The 26,789-nt window shown below is 36.5% G+C and overlaps 1 protein-coding gene across 5 annotated transcripts in view; it reads right to left on the reverse strand.

The window, feature by feature from the left end:
- The window catches only part of ccbe1 (collagen and calcium binding EGF domains 1), a 60,022-nt gene extending 35,889 nt beyond the window's left edge, over positions 1-24,133 (reverse strand). The window contains exons 1-4 of one of the 5 annotated variants that reach the window (XM_079585219.1): positions 24,023-24,133; positions 19,422-19,481; positions 19,211-19,328; positions 19,006-19,086 (exon numbers count right to left, since the gene is read on the reverse strand). In XM_079585219.1, the coding sequence (XP_079441345.1) occupies positions 19,006-19,086; positions 19,211-19,320 (191 nt within the window). In that variant the 5' untranslated portion in view covers positions 19,321-19,328; positions 19,422-19,481; positions 24,023-24,133. The other 4 variants (XM_079585218.1, XM_079585217.1, XM_079585220.1 and 1 more) reach the window with 4 other exon arrangements.
- Positions 24,134-26,789: the final 2,656 nt, after the last annotated feature.

Raw genomic sequence — 26,789 nt, forward strand, 5'->3', positions numbered from 1 at the left:
GTATTTTATAATAATATAATATATTTTAATATATTCTAAATATTTACATTTAAAATATATAAAAACAGAAGAGTTGTTTTGACAAACACAACTTTACTGTATTTTTACACACTTTGTGAACAGAGACTTATTTAAAAAACTTTTTTTTTTTAAACCCAATCTTTTGAACTGTAGTGTGGGTATATGACAGTTTCTCCAAAATTCCCTGTCAAGCCTTGTCTTATCCAAAACAAACAAAAACATATACATCAGACCTGCATGAATAGTTTGCTTAATTTAATAATGTTCACTTCACGCTTGGTTTCGCATTCCCAACTGAAGTATTGTCAGATGTTCAGAAAATAATAAATCAGTTGCCATGCAGTCAAATCACAACACTTCTCACACTGTAAATGTGCAGATGATCTGCTACAATGGCCAATATCACAATATCACAATATTCACAAAATCTTATTGAAAATAAAAAATAAAACTGCTTTGATAATCACTTTTGGACGTGAATTGCATGAAACGACCTGCTGCAGAATATTTATGTCATTATCGTGTGAGGTCTTGTTTTTCCCATCACATTCAGAATCCCCAACCTGAGACGCACATGTGAACGTCTCGGATTTTGTTGTTGCACATGCTCACTGACATAAGAAATGCCAAATTCTTTGTTGTCTTGACAACAGTCATAGGGTTCTAGAAAAGACCCCCCATAGCCCATGTGGTTGTGGTTAGATGCCTTTTGGCCAGTAATCACATGTGGAGCAATCTCTCTCCTCATCTCCATCTCTCTCTCTTGACACTCAGTAACCAATTTCGTTATCTAAAGCATCTAAATATCACACGATGTCTCTTTTGAGCCTGTAAACGATAAGGGTAATTAAAACAAACAAAGAAAAGATGTGCGTCGTCTAAGATACACAAACCACCGAGTGAACAACCAAGAAATCAGTCTGAAATCTGCAACGTCTGGCTTCAATATGCAGCAGGCGGAGGAAGTGAAGGTATCTTAAGAAGCGTGTTAAGGAGGACTGGCACTGAATCTAACCTGTGTGATGTCTCTCACCCTGACAACCCCGGAAATTACAGAGAACATGCCCGTCCATAGGTTGTTATACAGAATCCACGTTTACGGACATCCTTTCTGCACTTTATACTCTCTTAACTCGAACCATACTACACTCCTGGCCTTGGGCCAGATCAATGATGAAAAAAGGGCTTCGACTACTGGAACCCTCAATAGACTCACGATTTGCACAGTAACGGGAGGTTTTTCCAGGAAAATGTCAAGTGCTTAGCCTGACCATTTGGCCCGCTTTTTAAAAAGTGACACCTTTACTGCCAAAGGACATGAATGAATGATGGGATGAATGAATGAACAGCGTCCCTGTTTTGTGAAAAATAAATCCTGGAGGCACTGACCTCTGGAAAGAGGTTTACAAAAACACCAAATCAGCCGAAAAAGTTGTTGCTCGGAAACAAATGATTCAGTTAAGCGGAAAATATATTATATACGTCAACAAGGCGATTTTAACGATAGCTGCAGTTAAAGCATTCTCAGACAAAAAAGTTTTTTCTTTCACATCCAATTTGTTGGAGAGTCAAAGGCTTATGGGGTATCAGATGACCAAGTTTTTCCCCGCGATTTAGCAAGAAAACCGAGCTTGTACAATTTGCATGTCCTGAACTGAAAGCAGTATGTCTAAGTGACTAAGATTTATGTATGACCTGGAAAGTCCATCTGACTGACAAAAATATTAAAATTCAGTAGCATGCAAGATTATACTGGTGGTACAAAGACAAAATGCACAAAAAAGACCGGCCTGGCATCCAAGCGCTTGAATATCCAGCTGCTAGCAGTAGAAAATGATTACTATGTAGCACAGTGCAGAACATTTCCTTTCGCTTGTTAAAAATTATCATCTATGGGAGAATAAATTAAGAGTTAAAATGACCACAAATTGTGTATAAAGCAAGACAGCAAAACAGAAACGAAAAGCTCTGCCAGTAAAATATACACTGCAAATCCCAAAACGTTAACCACCTAAAAGGAAGATAAAACCCAGACTGTGGTTTTGCGGAACCCTGTACAATTTCCTACGCAAACCCACATAAACAGTTTCTTGACAATCCTTGCTTGACTTCATTATCCACTGCACATCAATCATGCAATTTAACACATTTAATGTCTTTCCATAAGAATTAAAATAAGCACAATTTAGCTGTGCTGGGAATTTATAGCTTTGGTGGATCCTGTATGAAATATGAAAATCTTCCAGCACCAAAATGATCCAAAATCATTTAGTCATAATTATTCAAATTCATTCAATTAATTTGTTTTGATTTCTTTAAAGCAATCTTGGTTTTTAAAGGTGTAAAATAAAAAAAAACTATGACTACTACTACTACTACTAATAATAATACAAAAATACTTTTTTAAACGGTCAAACAGCATTCAGAAAAGCCAATTGCACAACAGTAGTTGAAAAAGCATCAGAACTATCCATTCAGCATAATAATTCATGATATAATAATTCATCTTGAGGTTAAAAGTTTAATGCTTCTGATTCAAGAATGTAAACCATATTTTTACACCCAGACTTTAAACACAGGGGTCATGTAGATACTAAATATAGCTCTTGTATTCACCTTAAAAAAATCATTAGATTCACATTAGTAGTTCCATTAGCACACACACACACACACACACACACACACACACACACACACACACACACACACACACACACACACACACACACACACACACACACACACACACACACACACACACACACACACACACACACACACACACACACACACACACACACACACACACACACACACACACACACACACACACACACACACACACACACACACACACACAGTACAAAGCCCTACACATCATCAACCTGTGTCTCGACCATCCTGTTTTAATTCAGGCCAAAGCTAACATCTGTTTCTCCTTAGGAAGCCAAATCCTCAGTAGTCTGCATTCAAACTATTGGCACCTATTCAACGCAAACCCCCCAAAACCATGGCAGGGGCAAATGAATAATGTCAAAATGATGTTTAAAAAGGATAAGTGTGTAGCAAAGATAGAGTGACAGTGCTATTTTCCATGCAGTTAGAAAGAGCCAAAGGTTTGTCAGTACAGCAGGGGACTGAAACCGTTAGATTACTGGATAATTTTGGTGATTACTAGACTCATCCTCACAGGTATTGTCCTAACAAGGTAATTTGGGAGGGAGCCACGTTAAAAAGTTTAACACATGTGCTCAAATACACTGAACTGTGGAGATTAAAAGGATAACATAATTTCCAATTTCCAGATCCAGTTTGATTTAATTAGTCTTCAGATATTCGTATGTGACACACATACATGTGCATTTTTGTACTTTTGGATGTACAGTGAAATATGTAATGTGGACATAATGACATTAACAACATTAAATTATATATTCAACATTCAAAAGTTTGGGATCAGTGCAATTTTTTTTACTTATACCTAAATTCAGCTAGAATGATATAAAATGTGAAAGTAAAGACATTTATAATGTGCTTCATAATAAGATTTTCATTTCAAACTTTTTTATTCAAAGATTCATATTTTTTTATTGTGGTTTCTGAAGCATCATGTGACCCTGAAGACTGAAGTAATGATGATGAAAATGTCATCTTTGCATCAGGAATACATTACAAATATATAAAAGTAGAACAGGTTTATTTTATAAATTGTAATAATCTTTCACAATGTTTTACTGTGTTTTTGATCAAATAAATGTAGCCTTGGTAAGCAGAGGAGACTTCTTTCAAAAACATTAAAAATACTTTTGAACGGTATGTATGCATTAGAAAAGAATGTTAAAAGAATTAATTCTTTATATTATAGATATATTATAGTTACATTTTACTATTTGAGGTAAATGTTTTGAATTAATTACATTTAATGCCATCACATTTATGTCACATATACAATAAAATTAACTATTTTCATTTCATGAAGTTAATATTCTATGAATCTACCGTAAAAAAGGATTCGTAAACCTTTTAAGGTCTCAAGTTAAAGTTGTTCATACATACAATGCTAACTACATTTTATATACAAAACCCTACTAGTAACAAGTTCACATTGCCCGGTCCCATTTTTTTGCCTTCTTCACTCATTTCCGGACCTCTCGCTAATAAAACTAGCAAAAGTAAAAAACTAAATATACATCAATTAGACACTTAAGATCTGTTTACAACTCACAAAAAAAGTGATTTTCAGGTAAATAGTCAATTAACGCACAAAGAAAGCTATGTGCAACATACACAATGAAGGTGCAGCAAAGCAATATTTTTCCTAAGTTAGAAGTATATAGCAAGCAGCGCACACATATTTGGTAAAACAGGAAGTTTCAGTCATGCTTTTAACAGTGAGCTAAACTGTAAACATGAACAAACAAACCTATCATAGCATTGTGCAAATTAGACTAGTTTATAGAACCACATGCCATACCCATACCAGCAAATAATGAGCAAGAAACGAATCATCTATGATTAACAGAAGCTTGAAATTTTGAGGTAAACATGTAGACAGGATGAGTGGACCTCTGCCAAGCCAAAACCTTGAGGCTAATCCACACCAAAGAGAGATGCGGATCAAACTCATCATTTGTTGGCAATTATATAAACGTTTTTTAGCTAACGTGCTCGTTCACATACTATTGGACCTGATCGCTGAAACACACGGATTACAAGACGTTTCAGTGCCCAGCTAACAGGTCTGGACAGCTATTAAGTCTGGCACAAAATACTAAAATGATGCTAATGCCCAATTACACAATCGTACTGTTTTTGTGCCAATTTACTTCACCTTTAATTATATACAGCTCATCATTTGCCATGTCTGATATTAAAAAAGAACATCTAAAACATTATTAATAGAAATGATATGTAATCATGTTGAAAAAAGAAAAAGAAAAAAAGATTGATATTCACAGCCCCAAACAAAGATGCAAAGAGAGATATTTATCCAAGCCTAAACAAGTTAAATCCCCTTTGGTTGAAGGTCTGTTTTTCTTTAAGCTCTTCTTTGTTGGTAGTTTTTGTAGTGCTGAAACCTGACCTCAGAAGTGAAAAATCAATGGGAACTGAAGCACTTATAAAGGATCATGAAGGTCATTACTATCATTTGGATAAAACAATCCTGGCAAAGGAATGTAACAACCATGCCAGCCACATTCAATGTAATGATCAGTAAACAATGATTGAGTTATGAAAACAGACTCAAGCCAAGGCTATGAAAAATAGAGACATCACATGCCCTGAAAAAAAAAAAAAAAAAAAAAAAAAGGTAAATTCCAAAAAAAAGAGAAAATAAAAAAAGTAAGCGTAAAGGCAATTCTGGAGCACTTTCAAATCCATCATTGTTTATGGACTAATTTTAACTCTGAACACATTTATAGCTAGTGCTGTTTTTGTGTCTAAATAAAATATAGTTCATAATTGGAATTTAAGTGTAAACAATATTAAGCCATCATAAACTAAATTTAAATTTAGTAAATTATGTATTACGCCATATAGCAATGAGCTCAAAGAAGTAAAGTGATAAAAGGCCCGTTCACACCAAGAACGATAACCATAAATATAACCATAAAGATATAGTTCAAAAAATTGTTCTAAATATAAAAGAATAGCAGAGTTCACTGCACAACTATAGCGAACGATAACGGCAGCGAGAAATTATATAGTTGGAATCACTTTCAGAGCGTTTTTTTTTCTCCAGCTGATGTATGATAAAAACATTGACAGCCAATCAGAATCTTTCCAACATTAAAGAGCTTGAGTCTTTAAAGCGGCAGACGTCAAAACTGCAGCACATGCTATCGTCCTCTGGTGCCTGGTGTTGTTGCTAATATAGTTATCGTTGTTGGTGTGAACAGGCTTTAGAGTTTTAGATATTTCAAAAGATAAGTACAAAACCATGGTTATAGTGTCGACTATTGTTGGTGCTTTTACAAAAAACAACAACCTATAATTCATTGTTAAAAGTGTATGAGTATGTGTCATTTTTACATATCACTGAGGCACACAAAAGGCACCAGATTCATAGAATGACCAATGTGTCCTGAAGAGGGCACTTCACAGATGCATTTCAATCTAAGAAAATGACATTTCTCTGTAATTCACTCCAATGGCCTTGTGTATTGCTTTGGTACATCCTGCCACAAATAAGAGAGATTCTTAAACCTTGGAACACAAACATAGAGACCATCAGGAAGGAAGTACAATCCACAGACAACTTTGAAAGGAAAAAAGGAATTCAAAAGCTCTAAATAGTGTGCTGATCCCTTTGTACTAATAAATAAGAGCACTAAATGTGAATGCATTATGTAACAGTAAAATGCAAGTTAACTTGGCCTTGTGAGAGCAGAAAGACAGGAAATTGACTGGGAAACTATTTACATTTCTGTAGGAATTCATCTATAAATACTGCAACCTTCCAATACACAGTACCTATAAATAGGACATTATTCCCTTCAGTAATCCACAAATATGAAATGAATCAAATGATTTCATCTTGAACTCAATTTTGCTTTATTGTAAAAAGTCACGCAATGGTATAATCCTGCAAATAAAATAAGACTGCCTACAGCTTTGGTTTATGGCTGCCTCGGAGAATGAGAATTCTTACCAAGCGTGTTCATGATGATATATGAGACTTAACAGATATATATGACATTTATAGCGCTTGTTTGCCAATACTCTGGCATATCACAAGATACCCTGCAGTGATACTCCAATACCAGCGTGCTTCATTACATATCATGAGCCTAGGAAGAACGCCAGTGCTATCCACTGGTTGAGATTTAAGACTGCCATATACATTGAATATTAAACCCATTAATTTGGCTTTGTTTAGAGCTACCTGTCAAATGTTATATTCATCCAAATTCTCCAAACGAATAACTGCTCGCATTGGCTTTGCCTCTGGCTCTTTCTGGGTGGAAAACATAAGCAATTAAATTCGGAGAACATCAATCAATGCCTGTGTCTCAAATAACTACCGCTTGACATCATCTGAAATGAGTTGAACAACATGGCAAAGAATGTGTTATGCAGAAATGTCGTTTTTAATTAAAAAAATTAGTCAATAAATCCAGTAGATATTTCTAGATAAAAGCAAATTATGTCTTCCTGTCCTTCATAACTTCAACAACATGCTTTGTTAACATGGCTAACTCAATAAAAAAGGCTGGACAAATGGCTCTGGGGAGGGAAAGACTATATAATTTTTCTGTTTCTCTAAACAGTGGAGAGAAATTACTGAAGGCCATCCAAAAGAAACGACAAAGAAATTTTCACTTATTTACAGCTCCAAAAAAAAAAAAAGCGCTTCAAATCTTTACAGCCTTGAAAGTGCGAGAAAAATGGGTTCATGCACAATTCAAGCAGCACTATATGGTTTCACAATCGGCAGCTCATGCAATGATTTTATCATAGCAGAAAACACTGGAATCGTATAAACAATTTCATTTGTGGACAGCTGATGACATAAATGTTGAGTTTCCCTGGTGACATCTACAAAGTGTTTTAGTTAACTGCCTCTGCTCTGCATTGTTTTCAAAAAGACTGACATGAGAACAATAAGAAACCTACATTAATGGCAGATATCAATCTACACCCATTGTAATTGCTTACAGGTGGATCAAAACTCTTGCCAGGTCGGAAATCAAATGGCTGACACGGAATTTTCACTTCTGACTGGTGCTTCGTGTGTGTGTGTGTGTGTGAATGGACAAAACAGTGTTTTAAAATAGGGCACAGATGTGCTAGTTGTGATATTATGAAATGGCTTCACTCATAAATATTATAATTTAAATCTGAAATATTTTACTGTTAAAAATGCGACATTGATCTATAGATAAGGTCTGCAGTACAGCATTTGCTCTTTTTTGCTCAAGTCAAAACTAAAGTGTAAACAATAACGATTAACTCAAATCATTAAAATAGCAATTTCAATAGCAGATTGAATTGCTATTTCTCAACATTTCCTTCCAGGAATGTACAGTACATCTGATCATGTAGGACATTTGATAAATGCATGGATAAGAAATTGAACTGGATGGATGACATGGCAATGTTTTCGCTTCGAGTACGAGACATTCAGGGTTCTTCTAGCCCGCCCTAATATAACTTTTGATTTTAATAAGCCAAAATTGCAACTGTACCAAGATGTATATCAGCAGTGGGAACACATTTGTTTGCATTTTGATTTGTGATTTCACTGGAACGGACAGTGAACCGCAGAAAAGCAAAAGGGAGGTAGAGCGCACAGCTGTGTGTGGTAGAAAACATGGACGCTGTACGCCGCTGTAGACAAACTGCAATAATAACTCAGCAAACAAATGACAAAATTCCAGCGGATCGCCACTCATGTTAACACATACAAACAAAATACAAACTTACGCCTCAGAAATTGAGATGCTTCCACTATATTAGATACATGACTGTCGCAAGTACTGGGAACATGATGTCACTGTCCCCACTGTAAATGATGCCTATGTGTGACATTAAAAGGATGAAAAACAGAGATGGGATGGATAGCAGGATATAATGATGCGTAATCAGCAAACGTGAATGAGAGCAAGACCAGAGTTCCAAAGCATTTCATACATCACTGAGGAATGCAACACAACAAAAACAACACGTCCTCTCCCCCGCATGCCTGCCAAGATATCCCAAACAGCACTGCAGACTCCCTGTTGCTCAACTGTGCTCTCAGATTGTGTCGAAAAGATCTCTACTTTTTTCAGTCAACTACTGGAAAAAAATGGGCTTTTAACAACAAGTTTCCCGGGTCTCTCTGATGCCAGGATGGAGAGAGAACGCTACATTCGCTTTTTTAGCCGAGAGGTTTCTCAATGAGCTGAGGTGCGGAGTTATTCATCCTGAACAACTGGCAGAACTCGAGAAGAAAGGGTCCAGCCAACGATGTCTTTGAGGGTTGAGATTCACACGCAGCTAGCCATAAAAAAAACAACCTACACCAAGGGCATTTCAAGTGATGGAACAAACTGAATTTATTAAAGTGCCCCATTAGGCTTTTTCGAATATCACCTTTCATGCAGAGTGTAATATAGCCGTTTGTGAATGTAAAAGGTCTGCAAAGTTTTAAAGATCAAAATGCACGACAAATAAAAGTTACTGTCTCCTAAAAGAAAGAATAGATTTCGAACTGCCGAAATAAGCCATCAGCAATTTAGTCCCACTTCCTGTTACTACCTACATAATGTAACAAAAATGACAGCCCAAGGTCTTCATTGTCTACACTGTAGTTGTAGCTGAGGCCTAAAAGAGTTTGGTTGCCGTGAAGACGCTGTTTTCAGCGCTGCGATTCCACTGCATGCACTTTAAAAGCGTGAGGACTCACTGGAACTGATACGGAAAAACCGACACCATCGTTACCATTCGTATCACTGTGTATCAAGCATTGAGAAAGCCTCCGGAGCTGAAATTCAGATTCGGTAATGAGCGTTTCATTTCCGACATGTGCTGTAAGTGGTAGGCCAATCACAACAGACTGAGCCGGCTGACCAATCAGAGCAGAGTAGGCTCTTGGAAAAGAGGAGTTTTGAGAGACTGAATCTTCAAACTAACTATTTTCAGACTAGACTGAATCTTCAAATTAATTGTTTTTAGACTCTTTGAGAAGTCTTTTTTGACCTTTGACGGATGTAAATCTATTGTAGGAGACCTTTAAAATAGCACAATTGGGGCACTTAAAAAAAAAAAAAAAACAAGTCCTAGGAATTAGTGCAAAAGGTAGGGGTTCAACTAGACAATTAGTTCTGAATCACATTATTTCAGTGCCGCTTATACAATACGGTTTCCATTCACAAAGTACATAAGAATTGAACTGCGGCGTAGATGTGGCAAGATTGTCCACATTCATTTGGGATGTGTAAGCTATGTCAAGTGTTTAATAAACTAATTTACTCCATAATCGAAAAATTTGAGGGCTAGATAAAGGGAGTATTATTTGACAGGTCATGGGATCTCAAATTTGTGGCAACACACTTATATAAACTAAAATTGTGTTTTTGTGACTGTACTCTTAACACTATGCAAGTGTACATAGTGTAAAAAAAGTTATACATTTTCATTACTGTTCAGAAGTTTTGGGTCAGTAAGTAAAAAAAAAAAAAAAGAAGAATTTAATACTTTTTTTCAGTAAGGATACATCAAATTCAACAACCAAAAGCAATAATAATGCATTTATAATTTTACAAATCTTCACATTAAAATGTTATGTTCAAATCAATGCTGTTCTTTTGAACATTCTAATAATCAAAGAATATTGGTAAAAAAGAGTCACCCGTTTCCACAAAAACTTTGAGTAGCACATCTGTTTTCAACACTGATAATAATAAGGAATGTTTCTTGAGCAGCACATCAGCATATTAGAATGATATCTGAAGGATCATGTGACACTGAAGACTGGAGTAATGATGTTGAAAATTCAGCTTTGCCATCACAGGATTACATATTTCACAATATTACTGTATTATTTTTTATCAAATAAATGCAGCTCTGGTAAGCATAAGAGAATTCTTTAAAAAGAAGCTTTTAAAAAATCTTACTGACCCCAAACTTTTGTGTATGGCAAACTTTAGGTGACAGTTTCTTAGTTAATATCAACTTAAACATTAGTTACTTACAAGTGAAGAAATGAGGTAATGGGAACTGGTTAAAAGACAACATGACTTACTGGATTTACCACAGGAGGCCCCAATTATTCAGGTTGTTGCCCTTTGACCTTCTAAATTGCATGAGCAAACCATTACCGGCCTAACCATGAGTCTGTATCGTTTTGACCAGTGAGACAAAACAGACCACCATTGCTTCTAATTACTGCAAAAAGAGCAGCGATTATTAGCAAAAATATGTAAAACTGTGGCCAGGTAATTAACCTTTGTGAATGTAAGATAGTGAGAGGGATGGCCAGCATTTGTACTGTATGTGACACCATAATGTCATGTCACAATAACACAGTACAACTTGGTATATTTCGGAAATAGGATTTAAATACAGTCCAGAATATAAAAAAAACAAGGATGCATCATTTTTATACCTTAGTACAGTAGTTTATTTAGCCTTTCAGTTTCCATCCTTGATCATTTCAGAGCCATTCATAGCATTTTATATGAGAGATTTGCGGGAGAATTGTTATAAAACCCACAGCTAATTATCAAATTTGACAACGGTTTCATTATATTCATAAAATCGCATGAGCAAATCTGTCTGAAGTTGACACCATTTGTTTAGATGTCAATGGGGCGTTACAATTTTCACCTCTGATAATTTCTTCAGGACTGATATTTCGAAGAAAGCTCACAAACACATTTGAATTCATAGGTTACAGCTGTGTACACACTCCAATGCAGCATCACCAACCAGACCAGTGTTGAAAGAAACAGCGTCATGACAAGATGTGGAAAGCAAAGAGAGAACATTTTTGAAGGAGACTGCTAAAAAACAAACCTATTTTCATCGGAATTATCACAGAGTCCATCAGAGAATTGTGTAAATTCCAGAGGTTGTTGGGTAATGCATTCACTTTTCTTCATGCTTTGACTAGCTTGGCTCAATTGATCCCAAACTAACTCTGGCCACGTACCAACTAGAATCACTCCATCTAACGTTTTCCTGAGCTGGCTGCAAGCATGCTGAAAACGCTTTTCAGGGGACATTCATTAACTTTTGGGGTTTTTGGAGAAGAGAATGAAGGTCATCCCTGTCGTAAATACCGGCCAGTTGAAAAGCCTATAAATCAGCTTGAGTGGTGTTGACTCGGTGGTCAGTGGTCCATTTGATTTAAGCATCTACAGAACTCATGACTCATTTGTGCTTTAAAAAGATACATATTCAGCGTAACCCCTGCATGAAATCATTGTGGCTATAATATAAAACCACCCCATAACACTATAACAGAGCTCTATGAGCAAACAAGAAGGAATTTGTATGAGATTAAAAAAAACAATACCACAAAGAAAAGACTGGTACATTGACCATGGTTTGATCTGCTGCCATTAATTCCCACAGACATCGTAAAGAGACAACAGAGAACAATGCAAAGGATTTCCTGTTAAATCACCCTTTTCGTTTCATGGGTCAAAAACACCAATATCCTATTCCCCGGAATTTCACGAGCTGGTGGTCAAACGGTTTGTATGACAGCGTGTTTGACCTGATGAGCACTTTGAGCTGATTGATGAAGACTTTCACTGATATGAACCATCTGGTCAACTTAACAAAGAAGGGCATTAATCACTGTAAAATTGCATAATATTTCTGCCTAAGTCATAAAATGAAATGTACCGAAATCCCAAATGGCAAATGCTCCGAGAGTGATTCGCATCAATTACTTCCAGCTTGTGGCTTTTGAATATTAAAGGGGAGGACAAAACCTTCATAAAATGTTTGTTGGAAATAAATCATACTTAAATATTGTTGCAATTAAGCAGTAAAGGTATCTTACATCTTCAGCCTGCTCATGTGCTGCCGCATGTGTTTATCTAGATGACAGAGTTCATGCTCATCATTTAGATGAATAGTTCCTGATGAAATATGAACACTGGCAAAGTCTAAATCAATTAAAAGTGATGTATTTTAAAAATCAAACTACAATAACAATTTTGAAAAACCTTGAATGAGAACACATAAGCTTCTCTAACAACAGTTTGATCTTAATCTGTGCCACATTTTTCTCTTCATCACTCTGTTCCAATTACAGCTTGTCTACATGTCTGTGGACTTGCACAATTGTTAAACAATAAAAGAAGAAAACTTAAATATCCCACTACATATTTAAGTGAACAAATACATTCGTCCTTCAGCTTTAAGTCCCAAATCTTATAGTACCTGAACGATCAATCCTGAAGCTGTTCAGCAGTAGGTAACTAGTACCCTTGTGAAGCCATGTTGCAGGTTTTGGTTTACTGTGCATATGCCAGACACATCTGCATTTGGTCAAAGGAGCTTTTGGACATGTCTGGGTTGAAAAAAAACCCCCAATATGATCTTGTTTCTTTTAATGGACACTTTTGGAAATAATCTCCCTAGACACCAGTGGATATTAAAGATGAACTAGAGGGGTGAGAAAAGACATGCGACTGGACTCTAGAGGGTTCCCAGTTTGTATAAAGGTTCAGCCGATAATTAAAAAGCTTTCCGCTGGCGACGAACAAGTGCTTGTGGTCAGATGAACTTAATGTTTAAGTTCATGGCTGGTTTTCTGTCCTAGAGGGGATAGTGATAGGGTTTATATGATATGGCCTTTGTCTGTTTGGTTCACTTTGCCTTTTGCCCTGGAATGCTTATACTTCAGAACGCAGAAACAGGCCTAAAACCACCAGAAATATTTGGAAGAATTACCAACAACCAAGTTCTCCAGAAACAGCTCCAGTATGTTGTGGAAAGGCCTATTCTGATCTGGCTTCACAATGTTGTCCCTGATCCCATTCCTGTGAAACAATACATATTTTAATCCAAAACTATAGCACTAAATCACTTTGTACGCTGCACTTCATTTAAAACAAAGACCTATAAATTCTATGGCACTATATCAATAACTTCCCAGCAGCCTTTCAGAATACACAGCTCCCCCCTGTAAAACTATATCCTCCAATAAAGCTTAACGCTAAATAATGGAAGGATCCATGACGCCATTAAAAATAACTCATCCACTTGTTCCTGACTCTGGTATCCTTCTGAAGTCTCTACAAAAAAATGAGAAAATAACCGTTTAAACAGGACGTGTCAAAGTGAACGTTCCTTTATGCTTCCATTTACTCTTCCATTTGTCCTGTTGTCGACAGATTCAAGTGCGTGGAGTAGAAGGCTGCATTGGGATTGAGATCCCGCAGGTCCAAAAGCAAATATTGTGGGAGCGGGTGGTTTTACCCATAGACTGTAAAAAACATCACCGTATGTTTCTGAAGAGCATTTTTGAAGCCCAGAGTGGGTGGAGCTGACCATCGCCATCTTGGCAGAGCGTCACCGCGCGTCAAGTCAAGTCATCTTCATTTATATAGCGCTTTTAACAATGTAGATTGTGTCAATCCCAGATAACCGAAAATATGCAAAGAGGCGGGGTTAGCTGAGGTGACGTGATGGCTATCAGACAGTAGACAAACGGCTAATAGTGACAGCAGAGCAATCCACCTGTCACTCAAGTGGCCATGCCCTTAATTATGCAGAACTTTAAAGGACAAGTTCGGTATTTTACACTTAAAGCCCTGTTTTCAGATCGTTTCTGATGAAATAGAACCGTTAAGTTTAAAATTTGGACACATGCTGCTGTCCCGAGAATTTTCGGTTTATTTCGCTCGCTTGTCGGACATAGCGACAGTAACTAAGGGGGGCGGGTCTTTGCGAACGGTCAATTAAACATTACTTACACTATAAAAAAATACAATCAGATTTAATTTTGCCTTGACAAAGTGGTGACATCATAAGTGGGTGAGTTGTTTACTTTTTAATTAGTCTTCCCATTAACACCGTTCATAAAGCAAGAGGAGGGATTTACCGCGTGAACACAGCAATTATCCAATCATTTAATTGACATGCTGCTTCCCGAATGTAACTTTAACCGCTGGTGTTGCTGTTGGAAAATGTCACTTTAGAAAAACATGCAATTTATACTTTTAAAGTCAAATTTTGTCGATTATTTTCTCATCCATTTTTTAGCAGAATTTTTTTTTTTTTTTATAAAACATTGATATGCTTTTAATTTAATTAAATAATTAGCACATCTGGTAGTTTGATTTAGATATGTAATTGTTAACAGCCCTTATTCAGATACAAAATGTTATCTATTACAGTCAGCCACAAGCAAATTGGTACAACATAGAACCAAAATACTTATATACACAAACAGATTCAAAGCCAATAAGAGCTCAAAAACTGATCATTCATTGACGGACAGAAAGTTTTAGCACTACATCCCTGGCTAGTTTTCACAGCTATCAAGCTCCAGGACGGATAAAAACCAAAGACAATGTCAAACTGCAATTCATGATCATTCTCCTTAGTTAGACATTATAATCTATTCAAGAGACAAACCCTGGCTTGCAGGCATGTTTCTAACACAAGAACAGATGTGCAGAAGATCAAATCAAATCAGATCACATCAGACAAGAAGCATTAATTGAACAATGACACAAATATTTCCAAATATCCCATCACGAGTTTGAGAGCCGCCAAACCACAACCGAAAAGAGGTGTGGTGGCTTATACTAACTGCACCTGTTAATTTACGATGAGCCCATATCAAAACAGCGCTTGAGTCATTTTAGCGATCTGCATATGAGCTAATGGTACTGACAAGCGCGCTCACTTGAGACCCAGTGTGTAAATACTCTCAAAGCACGCTTGAGAGATTTAGGGACTCCACAGGTCACCAGCGCTGGCGCACCATCCACGCCAGGAATTTACAAGGACAAGCTTAACAGCGATTTTGGCAAGTGTTTCAAAGCATCACACATCAGCGCCTGCTGAAATAATAATAAAAAACTGTAGTAGTTTGCGCTTTAACTTGCTACTTCCAGCTTCCAGCATGCAGGTGGACTGAAATGCACCACCACAGAGGAGAGGGCCACAATTATCAAGTGATAATGGAAGGGAGAATAAAACCATCTACAATTTTGATTGCTTGATTTCTATTCTAGATAAATATTTAAAGAAATCATTCATCCTAAAAGCGAACCTGCCATTATTTATTAATACATTTTCAAACCTGTGTGACTTTATGCCATCCATGGACCGCAAAGAAGAGATTATGAAGCGTAAAAGTAGAAAATATTACCCGATTAATTTGGACCACATTTACAATACTTTATGGTGCTTTCTGTCTTTTGCAGCTCGGCAGCCCTTATCCATGCTTGCTTTGATGTCAAGTACTAGTGTTGGGTCCGAGTCCACCTTTGTCGAGTCCGAGTCGAGTCCAAGTCCTTAACAACCGAGTACAAGTCCAAGTCCGAGTCCAAAAAGGGCCGAGTCGGACTTGAGTCCGAGTCCTTAACATCCGAGTCCGAGTCGAGTCCGGCCGAGTCCACAAAGATTTAAATTATTTGAAATTGACCTTTCACAAAGACCCGCCCCTCTTGGTTACTGTTGCTACGTCCGACAAGCCATTCCTCTCTCACTCCACATGTTCTCGGTCGGAGAAAAGAGGACACTGACAATGTGCCAACAGACAAGACAGAGCAGGGTACTTTTGGTATGAAATAAAGTCTCAGCTTTCAAATTTTGTATGATTTTATGAAATTCAAACAATAAATACTGTTTTGTGGTGCTTTAATGTGTAGGCCTCAGTTCAAGCAGCACGTGAACTGATAATCTCTTCTAGTTATAGCACAAACTAAACATAAATGAACATCAGAACTGCAAAAAGAAATCAATACACAGCATTTTTCAAGTTCAAGTCCACTGACTTTAATCTACTAACTGGTTTGGTTTGTCTGTCGAACAAAAATGGCGCGTATCTGCATTATAATTGGTCAGATCACCTGTCAATCAAATTCCGACGAAAGGTCTCAACACTGAGCTCTTAAATTAATATTTTAAACCTTACAAAATGATTGCAATGTGTAGTTACAGTTTGTTTATTGTACATTACCTATTGTACATATTTTAGAATCTGCAAGGTAATGCTTAATAATGCAACACGATAAGAGTCAGGGGCAAGACTTTTGAGCAAGATGATGTTTACATTTTTCTTATTTTGTTTTACATGCTAATATCTTATTTTTCCTCTGAAGGGTTGGACTAAATTAATGAATACATTTTTAAACAAATAAGAACAATTTACACCAATGATCCAGTTCAAAAGTTTACAACCATTGGCTCTTAACGGATGCTTCCTTCTTGTGCATCACTAAATGTTTGCAGGGTTTGTAATAGTTGTGTATGAGTCCCTCAGTTGTCACCAGTGTGGAAATATGGATCTTACAATCATAGTCACTGCTAGTAAGGAGTCAAATATGCAGAAGATGCTGGAAAAGCAAAGAATGTAAGGAGCTGGAGGATTTTCCCTCATGAACAACCATAAAAAAAAAATAAAAAAAAATGTGTGGATCATTCAGGTAATGACACAATATTAATATTAATATGTAATATGTAATCTGTCTTTATTTTGTGTTTGTATTTTATTTAGGCTATTAAACATCTGTTATGTGAAAAATATTTTTCAGGGCAGTAGGCTACTAAATAGAAACAATGTGTGTATGATCCGTCTTATTAAAAAAAATATACAAATAACATTTAGGAGATTCTGCAAGGTGTAAACTTATGACTAAAGTGAAAATGTAAACAAAATTACAACATTATTAGACGCCAAAATGTTGCTATGGTTATCAAGTTTCTTATGTTGCTATGTGTCAAATCATCGCAATTTCATGACTCAAACGACACAAATTAAGTGGATTAAATCCCACATTTAAATGCAGTTATCACTCTTTATAATTTACAGTGTGAACGTAACCAGTGGTCCTCTAGAAGTATGAAAAAAAAACTATTTAGATTGTCAACAGCGCTCCCTTTAAGCCATCACTTACCGCGTTCTGCACTCTCCCTAAAACTCTCGTCATAAACACTGACTGAAGTTGTCCGCACTGCACAGTGAATATCTTATATTGCGTCTAGAGAGACTTTGTCTTTTATGAGGGGATTTGCGAAAGGATAAAGCTCGTGCTGATTCTGAACATACATTTTGAGCGAATTCTTCGCATGCTGACTCTAAAACGCCTCTGATTTGCCACTGTGTTTATACACTTAACTGTGATTGGCTACAATATGCTCAACGCTGAAACAACGTCGTTTCGTTTCGTTTTTGAATAATATTGTGTCATCCAGTGCCCGGACTCGACTGGACTCGGACATTTTTCCGAGTCTAAAATGTCTCGAGTCCGTGTCAAGTCCGAGTACAAATTCATCCGAGTGCGTGACAAGTCCGAGTTCATTCAAAATTGGACTCGAGACCGGACTCGAGTCCGAGTCCGAGTTCGAGTACCCCAACTCTATCAAGTACATTCATAAAAACTTCTTCAAACACAATGGGTTTAAAAAGTTATGAGAGTGAGTTAATGCAAGTAGATTTTTAAACAAACTATACCTTTAACTGATGGGGTGTGCTGTGCAGCAACACAATAAACCTTAATAATAATCTAACCATCCCTTGGCAAAGTAGTAGACTGGAACGACAAGACCTGCTTTCAAAACTAGCTTAAGTTACTGCGCTAAGGCTGAGGAATCTTGGTCTGCATTGCATCCGGAGCCGGCTTAAACCTCCAGCATCATAATCCCCAACCTTCAAAGAATAATATCTCCTTGCTTTCTTTCACTAATTCTGAAAGGTCACAGGAATGAAAACAGGATTACTTAACATGCCCCACACAAAACACCAACACAGCTAACCAAGTGAAAGTAAACCCCGGGCACTTTTATGAGAACGAGAAACTGACCGGCTGATTGAACCGATTTTAGAGTCATTTTTAATTTGAAAGGACACAGTGTGGGTGTCATTTTTTAAATATAAACTCAGTATATGGTTCTTCCATCGGCACATAAGATCTGCATAAAACACAGCTGGAGTCTGTGTACTGTTGGTGATGTAGAATACAATGGCACATTAAAAACTGTCAGAAATGGAGCCAGTGGTTCTATTTCAAACTTAACCATAAAACAACTAAAGATAATTTCTTGGCAGCCTTCCTGCAAATACGATTTTTGTTTTAGAAAACCTTCAAGCAAAGCAGGTTTCATTGCATAAACATGTAAAATAACCATGATAGACAGACATAGGCATAGACAGGCACTTATTTATTCATAAGAAGCTGTCCAATTCAGCCCTGCTTCAATACAAAACGTTAAATAAATCAAAAAAGCGATTACAGACAATATATACCCACAATCATACACAAGAACCTACGGAATGCTAAAATGTATAAGTAAACAGTTCCTTACCTGTAGCATGTGGTCACCTCTCCCGTTGATTTTACGCACGGGTATTTCGTCGTTGCGATTTTGCTCTCTGAACACACTTCTCTGTAAGACAAAGAAGACGTCAGCTGTTTCTTTTTACAGAAACAATTCTTCCTCACGCAAAGGAAACAAACTTTCCATCCTCTGAGTTAGTGCAAACAGCGAGCTGACAGCACGCGCACTTTACCTGTCCACATCATCCTCCTTCTCCTCTCGGAAAGTCCACGGCGTTCCCAATGAGAAGAGTATTACCACCACAGCGAGACTGAGAGGATTTCCTCTGCCCGTGGAGCTCATTTCAAACACTCTGAGATGATAAAAAGATATTTGTCCGAATAAAGCCAGTGTCTTAAAGTTCAGCGCTTGTTTCTGAGGAATTGAGAGTATTGATTGGTTACCTCCTGCGAAGCCCCACGCGCAGATTCCCTCCGGCCCCTCCTACTGCAACACTTGATCAACTTCCATAGGTTCAGAAAAGCAAGTTATAGATATAATATTTAATAATTGCCGCACGTAACAGTACAGCCATTACTGAAAATAAGCTTGAAACCCCAGGGGTGTGAGGTTTAAGTTAAATAAATATTATTTTAGTTTATGTTATATAATACTCTAATATAACATGTTTAAATAGACATGAATGTGTGTGTATATACTATACATAAATATGTAATTTATTAATATACTACTGAACATGTTACATGACGATGTCTCTCAATTAATGAGATTTTTATTTATAATCATAGAATAATTAGGGAAAAGGGTTAACAGTTTTAGATGGAAAAAGTCAAAATGATTAGTGGATATTTCAGCTTGTTTCTTTTTCTTAAAAAAGAAAGAAGATGCTGCATAGTCCTATACCTATGACAAGGGTTTAATTATGTACACAAGAATTTCAATTGCACAAATCTTATGAAATAAATGTTTTAAGAAATAATGAATGTAGAAATGTGAAGTGAATGAAAATATGAGATTATAAAAATAAAAATAGATTTAGGCTCCCATTGATTGCCATCAAAGGTTAAACTAGGCAAACTGAATCCCTCACAATGGGAATTGTTTGCACCAAGTCTTCATCCTTGACCTCTGACTAATGCCATAAGCTGTTAAGGGACCCAAACGGCCCACAAGACCAGGTTACTGTTGTCACACACAAAAAAGATTTAGGCTATAAAGTATAATTCTTGAATTGTAGAAGTGAATTGTTGATTCTTGAAGTGTTATTGATGCCCATGTAATTCATAGAAATATTTCAGTTGTGGCCACAGACGAACTGGGGGACTTTTTGAAAGTTTCGCCCCCTAGTGGCCGACAAAGCAGCAGCTGTTTCTTGTTTGTATGCAGAGGAGCCCTCACTAAAAATGATCTCCATTCCCAACCATCTGAAGAGCGATAAATGAAGATGCCCTCGCCAAAAAAAAACTTCCTGATAAATAATCTCGCATCTCATGAGTTTCAGAACCGTCTCTCATGAGTAAGAAACTCTAAACATATCAGACGGGGTCGACCTCAAGTGCTTGGAAGCGCAAATAAATGATCTGCTTCCAAAGATGTGTTTCCATGGAGCTGTTTGCATGATGCTGCTGATGAATCTTGGCTGAGATCACTTTTTTGTGCCGTGTTTTTTACAGTGATAAACCCTCCTTGTCTTTTTCTTTCAACACTTTCATTACAATCCAAGCAACAGATTTAAGATGCAAGGTTGATGTCATCAGGGCCAATGTCTAGACTTTATGGAGACTTTAAGCTAAGTATTACAAGTTCACTCATTGGTTTCAAGGCTTAAAATCTAGGCAGAATGTAAATTCATCTTTCTTCAATCATTTTAGCAGTGACGTAACAGTCACTAATAGCCACTTTGGCAGGTTGAATTTTATATATATAATATACATTTTTCAACTGGACTCTTTTTAAAGGCATCTGAAGTGTTGTCAAAAATATAGATCTTTCTATATATTTCGATATAGTGAAATATCTGAAACGCTTCCAATACTCATTTTCCGCAGAATAAATGGGCTACACGATACCAGCTGCGCTTTCTCGCTCTCTCATCTCTCCGACAGGTCTTAAAGTGACAACAGCCTAATATGAGAATATTAAAGTCCCTGTGAAATCAAAATTTAAGGAATTTAGCTTTTAGTATGAATATGTTAGCCTTGCTGTTATCTTTAAGCGAGTGTGCTCCAAAACAATGACAAAATTCACATTATTAAATATAAGCATTCAAAACTTAATCTCTCGTGATCAATGATTTTGATGACAACACTCTGCACTTACTGTTCTCATCAGATTTTCTGTCCAATCAAATGCTCTCTAGGATCTAAAGCGCCCGCCCCCTACATTATAAATAGAGGCTGAATCTGCGGCTAAAATCGTTCTTTTGTTCACACATTAACTATTTTCTTCATGGTGAATGGGGATAGGGAACAATTCAGACAGAGTAAATATGCTTTCCATTGGGGCGAATGAAGTTTGGTTTCACGTTAGTGTCACTCGAACAGCCGCAGCGTGCACACAGTCTGCTCCGGTCCTGAGACAGAAAACGCACAGAATGCTATATTTCAAAGCAATATGGAGGAGAAACGGTTAGAGATTAGGAGGAAACTACGGTTTTCAGCTCAATGGCTCTGGCCGAGCAGTGATATAAATTGGCTATTGGCTATTTTAAAAAGGGGAGAGGTTGTTCGATATGTCTTCCTGTTCCAGTGAAAATTACATCCACAGATTAAATAATGTGCGTTTTAAGGAACTTCAGTGGGCCTTTAAAAATATCTACAGTATATGACAGTTGTTCCCCATGGTATCGATGTCAAAATTGTGGTCAGTGAAAATTCTGAATGGTTAGTATCTTTGGAAACCACAGTGGCTGGTGAGCAAAAAAGTTGATGTGAAGCTCTGTGTGAGTGGATGTAGCCTATAACATTTCAATTTTTTTTTACAGCTGTTTACGAATTTATATACGGTTGCATAATTCATGCCATGCTATTCAAACACCCACACAACATGTAAACAGAGCAAATGAATTGTTTTTAGACAGAGAACACCTGCTCTTTAAAGAATTTTACTCCTAATCAAACAGCAATGAGCAATTTAAGATCCTATTGTTTAACTACTGGTAGTGATAACAATTTAGCATTTTCTTGTGCTTTGTAATTGATGGTCTGATTTACATAAAAGTTAGGAGTTGTGTTATGAGTCAGCCATGATTGCAATGATACAAATATGTGCTAGAATGCGTGTGCTTGCACGTTTTGCTTATAAGGCATAGGAAATAGGTCAAATTGAGCAGCGTAACAGCAGGAAAATATGCAGTCTTTAAAAGCCTTCCAAACATTTTAATGTCAAGATGCAAATATTTGCAGTTGGGTATGACTGAAGAAATAAGGTCTGTTTTCTGTTGTATAATAGCTGCAAACATTCCAAGTTCCAAGGAACAATGATTTGTTTCAATGTAATGAGGTCTTGAGCCAAAAGTCAATTACACAAATGTGTTTTCTAAAGCAGTGGTTTTGTACACTTCCATTTAAAATGTTGAGGTCAGTAAGATAAATGTGATTCATTTGAACAATCTATTCAAGAATATTTTTTTTAAGTTCTTTTAAATCTATTAAGAAATCTGAAAAACTGTAGCACGAGTATAATAACAATATTACACAGCAAAGCTTTTTTCAACTTTAATAATAATAAAATGTATTTCTTGAGCAGCAAATCAGCATATTAGAATGATTTCTGAAGGATCACACTGAAGACTGGAGTAATGATGCTGAAAATTCAGCTTTACATCACGAAAATAAATTTATATATTTTTTAAAAGTATTACAATAGAAAACAGTTATTTTAATTTGTCATAATATTTCACAATATTGCTGATTTTACTGTATTTTTGATCAAATAAATGCAGCCTTTGTGAGCATATGAGAGACTTCTTTCAAAAACATGGAAAACTACTCAAACTTTTGAATAGTGTATTTCAAACATCTACTGTTGTCCACCACACCAAATTTAAATATCATCATATTTTTTGCTTTTAACACAATAACACCACACACGCATATATATCCAACTAAATAATGCAGGCAGATTTGAACTATTAAAGAATAGAATAAAATAATAATTTTAATTCTCATGTCATGTGTTTTCTCTCTCTCTCATAGCACCAGTTTGAGACAAGTCGTCAGATGTTTGATATGTAATTTTGTTCGGCTAATTACATTATATGTTGGCCTAAATATGTATTATGCTTCATGCTTTTTGTATTTTTTATAATTGTTTTAATTTGTTCTAAATTAAGCTTAAAAAATGTAAATATATTAACAATAATGATATGACATATATAGATGGAATATTATATGGAATAATAATGGCAGTTTCTGTGACAATGTGCCCCACTAATCTGTTTTCTTTTGCAATAATAGTGAAAATGTTCAATATTTTTTTTGTAGCTGAGTCATAGTTATGCATATACTGACTTCTAATAAACGGTGTATTTACATTTTACTTGAGAAACAAAATGACTCAAGACAATAAGTTGAAATTTCTTTATCGAAATTATGTTAAAAAACCTGAAAAAAATATTCAAAAGGATAATAAACACTTTATTCAAAAGGAAAACAAGTTTTTTTTCTAGCCCACTGACAGATTTAGTTTGTTTGTTTTAAGCATGAATTATTATCCTGTGTCATTTTGCTTCTCAAGTAAATGTATCATGATTTAAAAGTGATAGGCCTATTTTACTGAAAAACAAAAACAGAAGCAGAAATTTTATATTTTGTATCTAATGCTTTATCCAAATACCTTTTGGTGCCAAATATTTAAATTAATCTACAGGCTAAAGATCTCTTTTTAAACATGCGAATGATTGGATTTGGGACCTGTGCCATTTTCTTTTACACAAAGTGAGACTCATGTGTGTTTTAACATGAAGGTTCAACTCCTTGTGATAATGACATTTGCATGTGTGTAACTTTGGTGTGTAAGAACAGGAAGAATTTACCATGCTGACCTCTGGGTCGCTCAAATCAATGGTCCATAATCAAGGTCATCCGGGGGGCTCAGCACTGTTATTTTTTCTCCTTCCCTTTCTCTCTTCAGCTGATATAGTTGACACATGAAGAACACAGCTCATCTATGTGAAAATGTCTGAGAACAGAAAATGAAGCTGTGGGATTTACTACCACTCTAATCAACAATACAACGTCCAGTCAGGATGAGAGAGACCTACGATTTATACTCTCTCTCTCTCTCTCTCTCTCTCTCTCTCTCTCTCTCTCTCTCTCTTTCTCACACACACACACACACACACACACACACACACACACACACACACACACACACACACACACACACACACACCACAGAGAGTGAGAGAGGAAAATCTTGAAATTTGCGTCTGTCATTTTTTTCCCCCTCACATGAGCTGCCTGGATACTAAATCTGTGTAGCCTACAGCAAATCATTATGGATTAAAATGTTCATCCTGACATGTGTACCTTATCACGTGATATCAGTTTTACCATTACCTCTGTTGTCAATGCTGGCATAGGGCAGGGGCAAAAGGCATCCCTTGACCAAGAAAAAAAACAACGCCTGATCCACAAGAACACGTCAAACATTGTAGTACTGCTGTCGACCGCTAGATGGCTCTTCGACTCCAGTGTAGCGCTGCACACCTCCGTCATCGTAAACAAAATGGATGACCAGTGTTATAAATACCGGGGTGCGTCACGACTAGGGAGGGTGCTTGCCTGCTGTGCCATTTAAGTTTCTGCAGTTTTTGATGGCTCAGCAGAGAGGAGGAAAAAAGAAGATAGATAAATTAGAGAGAGCAGGGTCATTATATGTCTCCAGGTGCAAACATCCCTCACAGCCAGTCTTAAAGAAGAGAGGCAGTGTATATTCCTGCCTCTCTTCTTTATAGCCTATAACGTTTTACACAAGCCATTTTTTCCGTTGTTGTGCAATGTGTCTGTGTATAGCTAAATGAATGTGAATATGAATAACTTTAAAGAAATGCCTTGACAGTCCCACCTTTGGGGTTTCTGTTGTCTCTAAACAAAACATGCAATCTTTTTTGTAAATTTCATTATTGCAATCGTGAAGCAGTAGGCCTATAAAAAGATGACTGAACGAAAAAAGAATGAAATTGCAAAGCTAAGTATGTGGGGGCAAAGGAAGTTAAGCATGTCAATGAAAATAAAGCCAAACCAACTATATAAAAATGGCAACTGTTAGCCTATAGTCTAGGCTATTTTATAAAACTCGACAAAGAATGAAATGGTAACGCTGGGTTAAATGGAAGTTCGGCTTTTCAATTAAAAGATCGCATTAGCTGGACCAACTTTGAAAAATAAAATGTAAACTTTTATAGGCCTATTTAGTAAAAATATACAGATTGATTTTGTGCTATAAGAAGATATAATTTAATTGCTGTCAGCAGTATTTATTTAATAGTATTTAATTGCTGTATTTATTACAGCCTACAGGGAGTCCAAATGGCTGTGTCCAAATGCCTCAAAAAAAAAAATTGGAACCCACTGTACATTTTGGACAGCGTGACAAACAGTCACAGTCCCTATTCAAGAAGATAGCAGATGTGCTTACGTGACTAGAAAATAGCTGCCAGGGGTTTTCGCCAAGATGGCTGCCAAGTGAGCAAACTTGCTCCAATGAGAATTTTGGTTTAGCGGATAGAAAACTGGAAAAGATGGGGAACGAGAGGGGAGAACCAGATCTGGAAATGCCACAAGTTGGAATCAAATACACTTGGCCTTAATGAGCCCCACTGCTCAATACGTCAGACTGCAGCCACAGCTCATTAGAAATGCATGCAATCTTTAAAGAGCAAATTCTTATTTTCATTTAATGGTATAAAGCATATAATCGAGTGCTATTGTTTAATTGTATCTTGTGTATCTTTGAGTCAGGCCTGCAGATGTTGCAGCATATGTCCTATTAGAGGATCCTGTGCGCCACTTTACCCAGGGAAGTGTCACCATAATAAGTTCAAATGGCTTTTGTTTTCCCCCTTATATTTTTCTCGGTCAATTCGGTTACATATTATACCTTGCCTGAGAATTGAGCCTGTGGACAGGGAAGATTCTCTGTGGTGGGCATAAGGTGATTACACAACGCCTGGCACACCAATCACGGAGCGGCACCATGCTGACTCCTGGACACACACATGGCCAAACTAATGTCTCTTTCTCAATTCATCCTTCTGTTCCATTTTCCCACTCCTTGATTGCATCTTTTCCCTTATCAACCATTTTATTTTCCACAATTCTTACCTTTTTTTTTTTCCTCTTTCAACACAGTATATATTCTCCTCTCCCCTGGCTAACATATTCCTATTCCAGCCCCAAACTTTGTCATTTTAAATTACTTTTGGGCTCTGTAACTGTGCATTTTCAGCATTTGAAAGATCGAGAAGTACTAATTTATGTATATACATTTATATATTTATTTACTTTATCATGTTAAAATATGCTCCAGCATCCCCACAATTTTAAACATTTGGAGAATGGATAGATGGATATAATTTAATTTATTTTACTATTCAAAAGTTTTGGGTCAGTAAAATTTAGTTTTTGAATAGTTATTACTTTTATTCAGCTAGGACACATTAAATTGATTAAAAATGACAGAAAATACATTTATAATGTTACAAAATATTTTTATGTCAAATAAATGCTGTTCATGTCAACCTTCTATTCATCAAAGAGCGCTGAAAAAATGTATTACGTTTTCCAGAAAAATATTACACACCTGTT

This window comes from Phoxinus phoxinus (genome assembly GCF_949152265.1).
Source record: "Phoxinus phoxinus genome assembly, chromosome: 17".
In the NCBI taxonomy this organism is placed as follows: domain Eukaryota; kingdom Metazoa; phylum Chordata; class Actinopteri; order Cypriniformes; family Leuciscidae; genus Phoxinus; species Phoxinus phoxinus.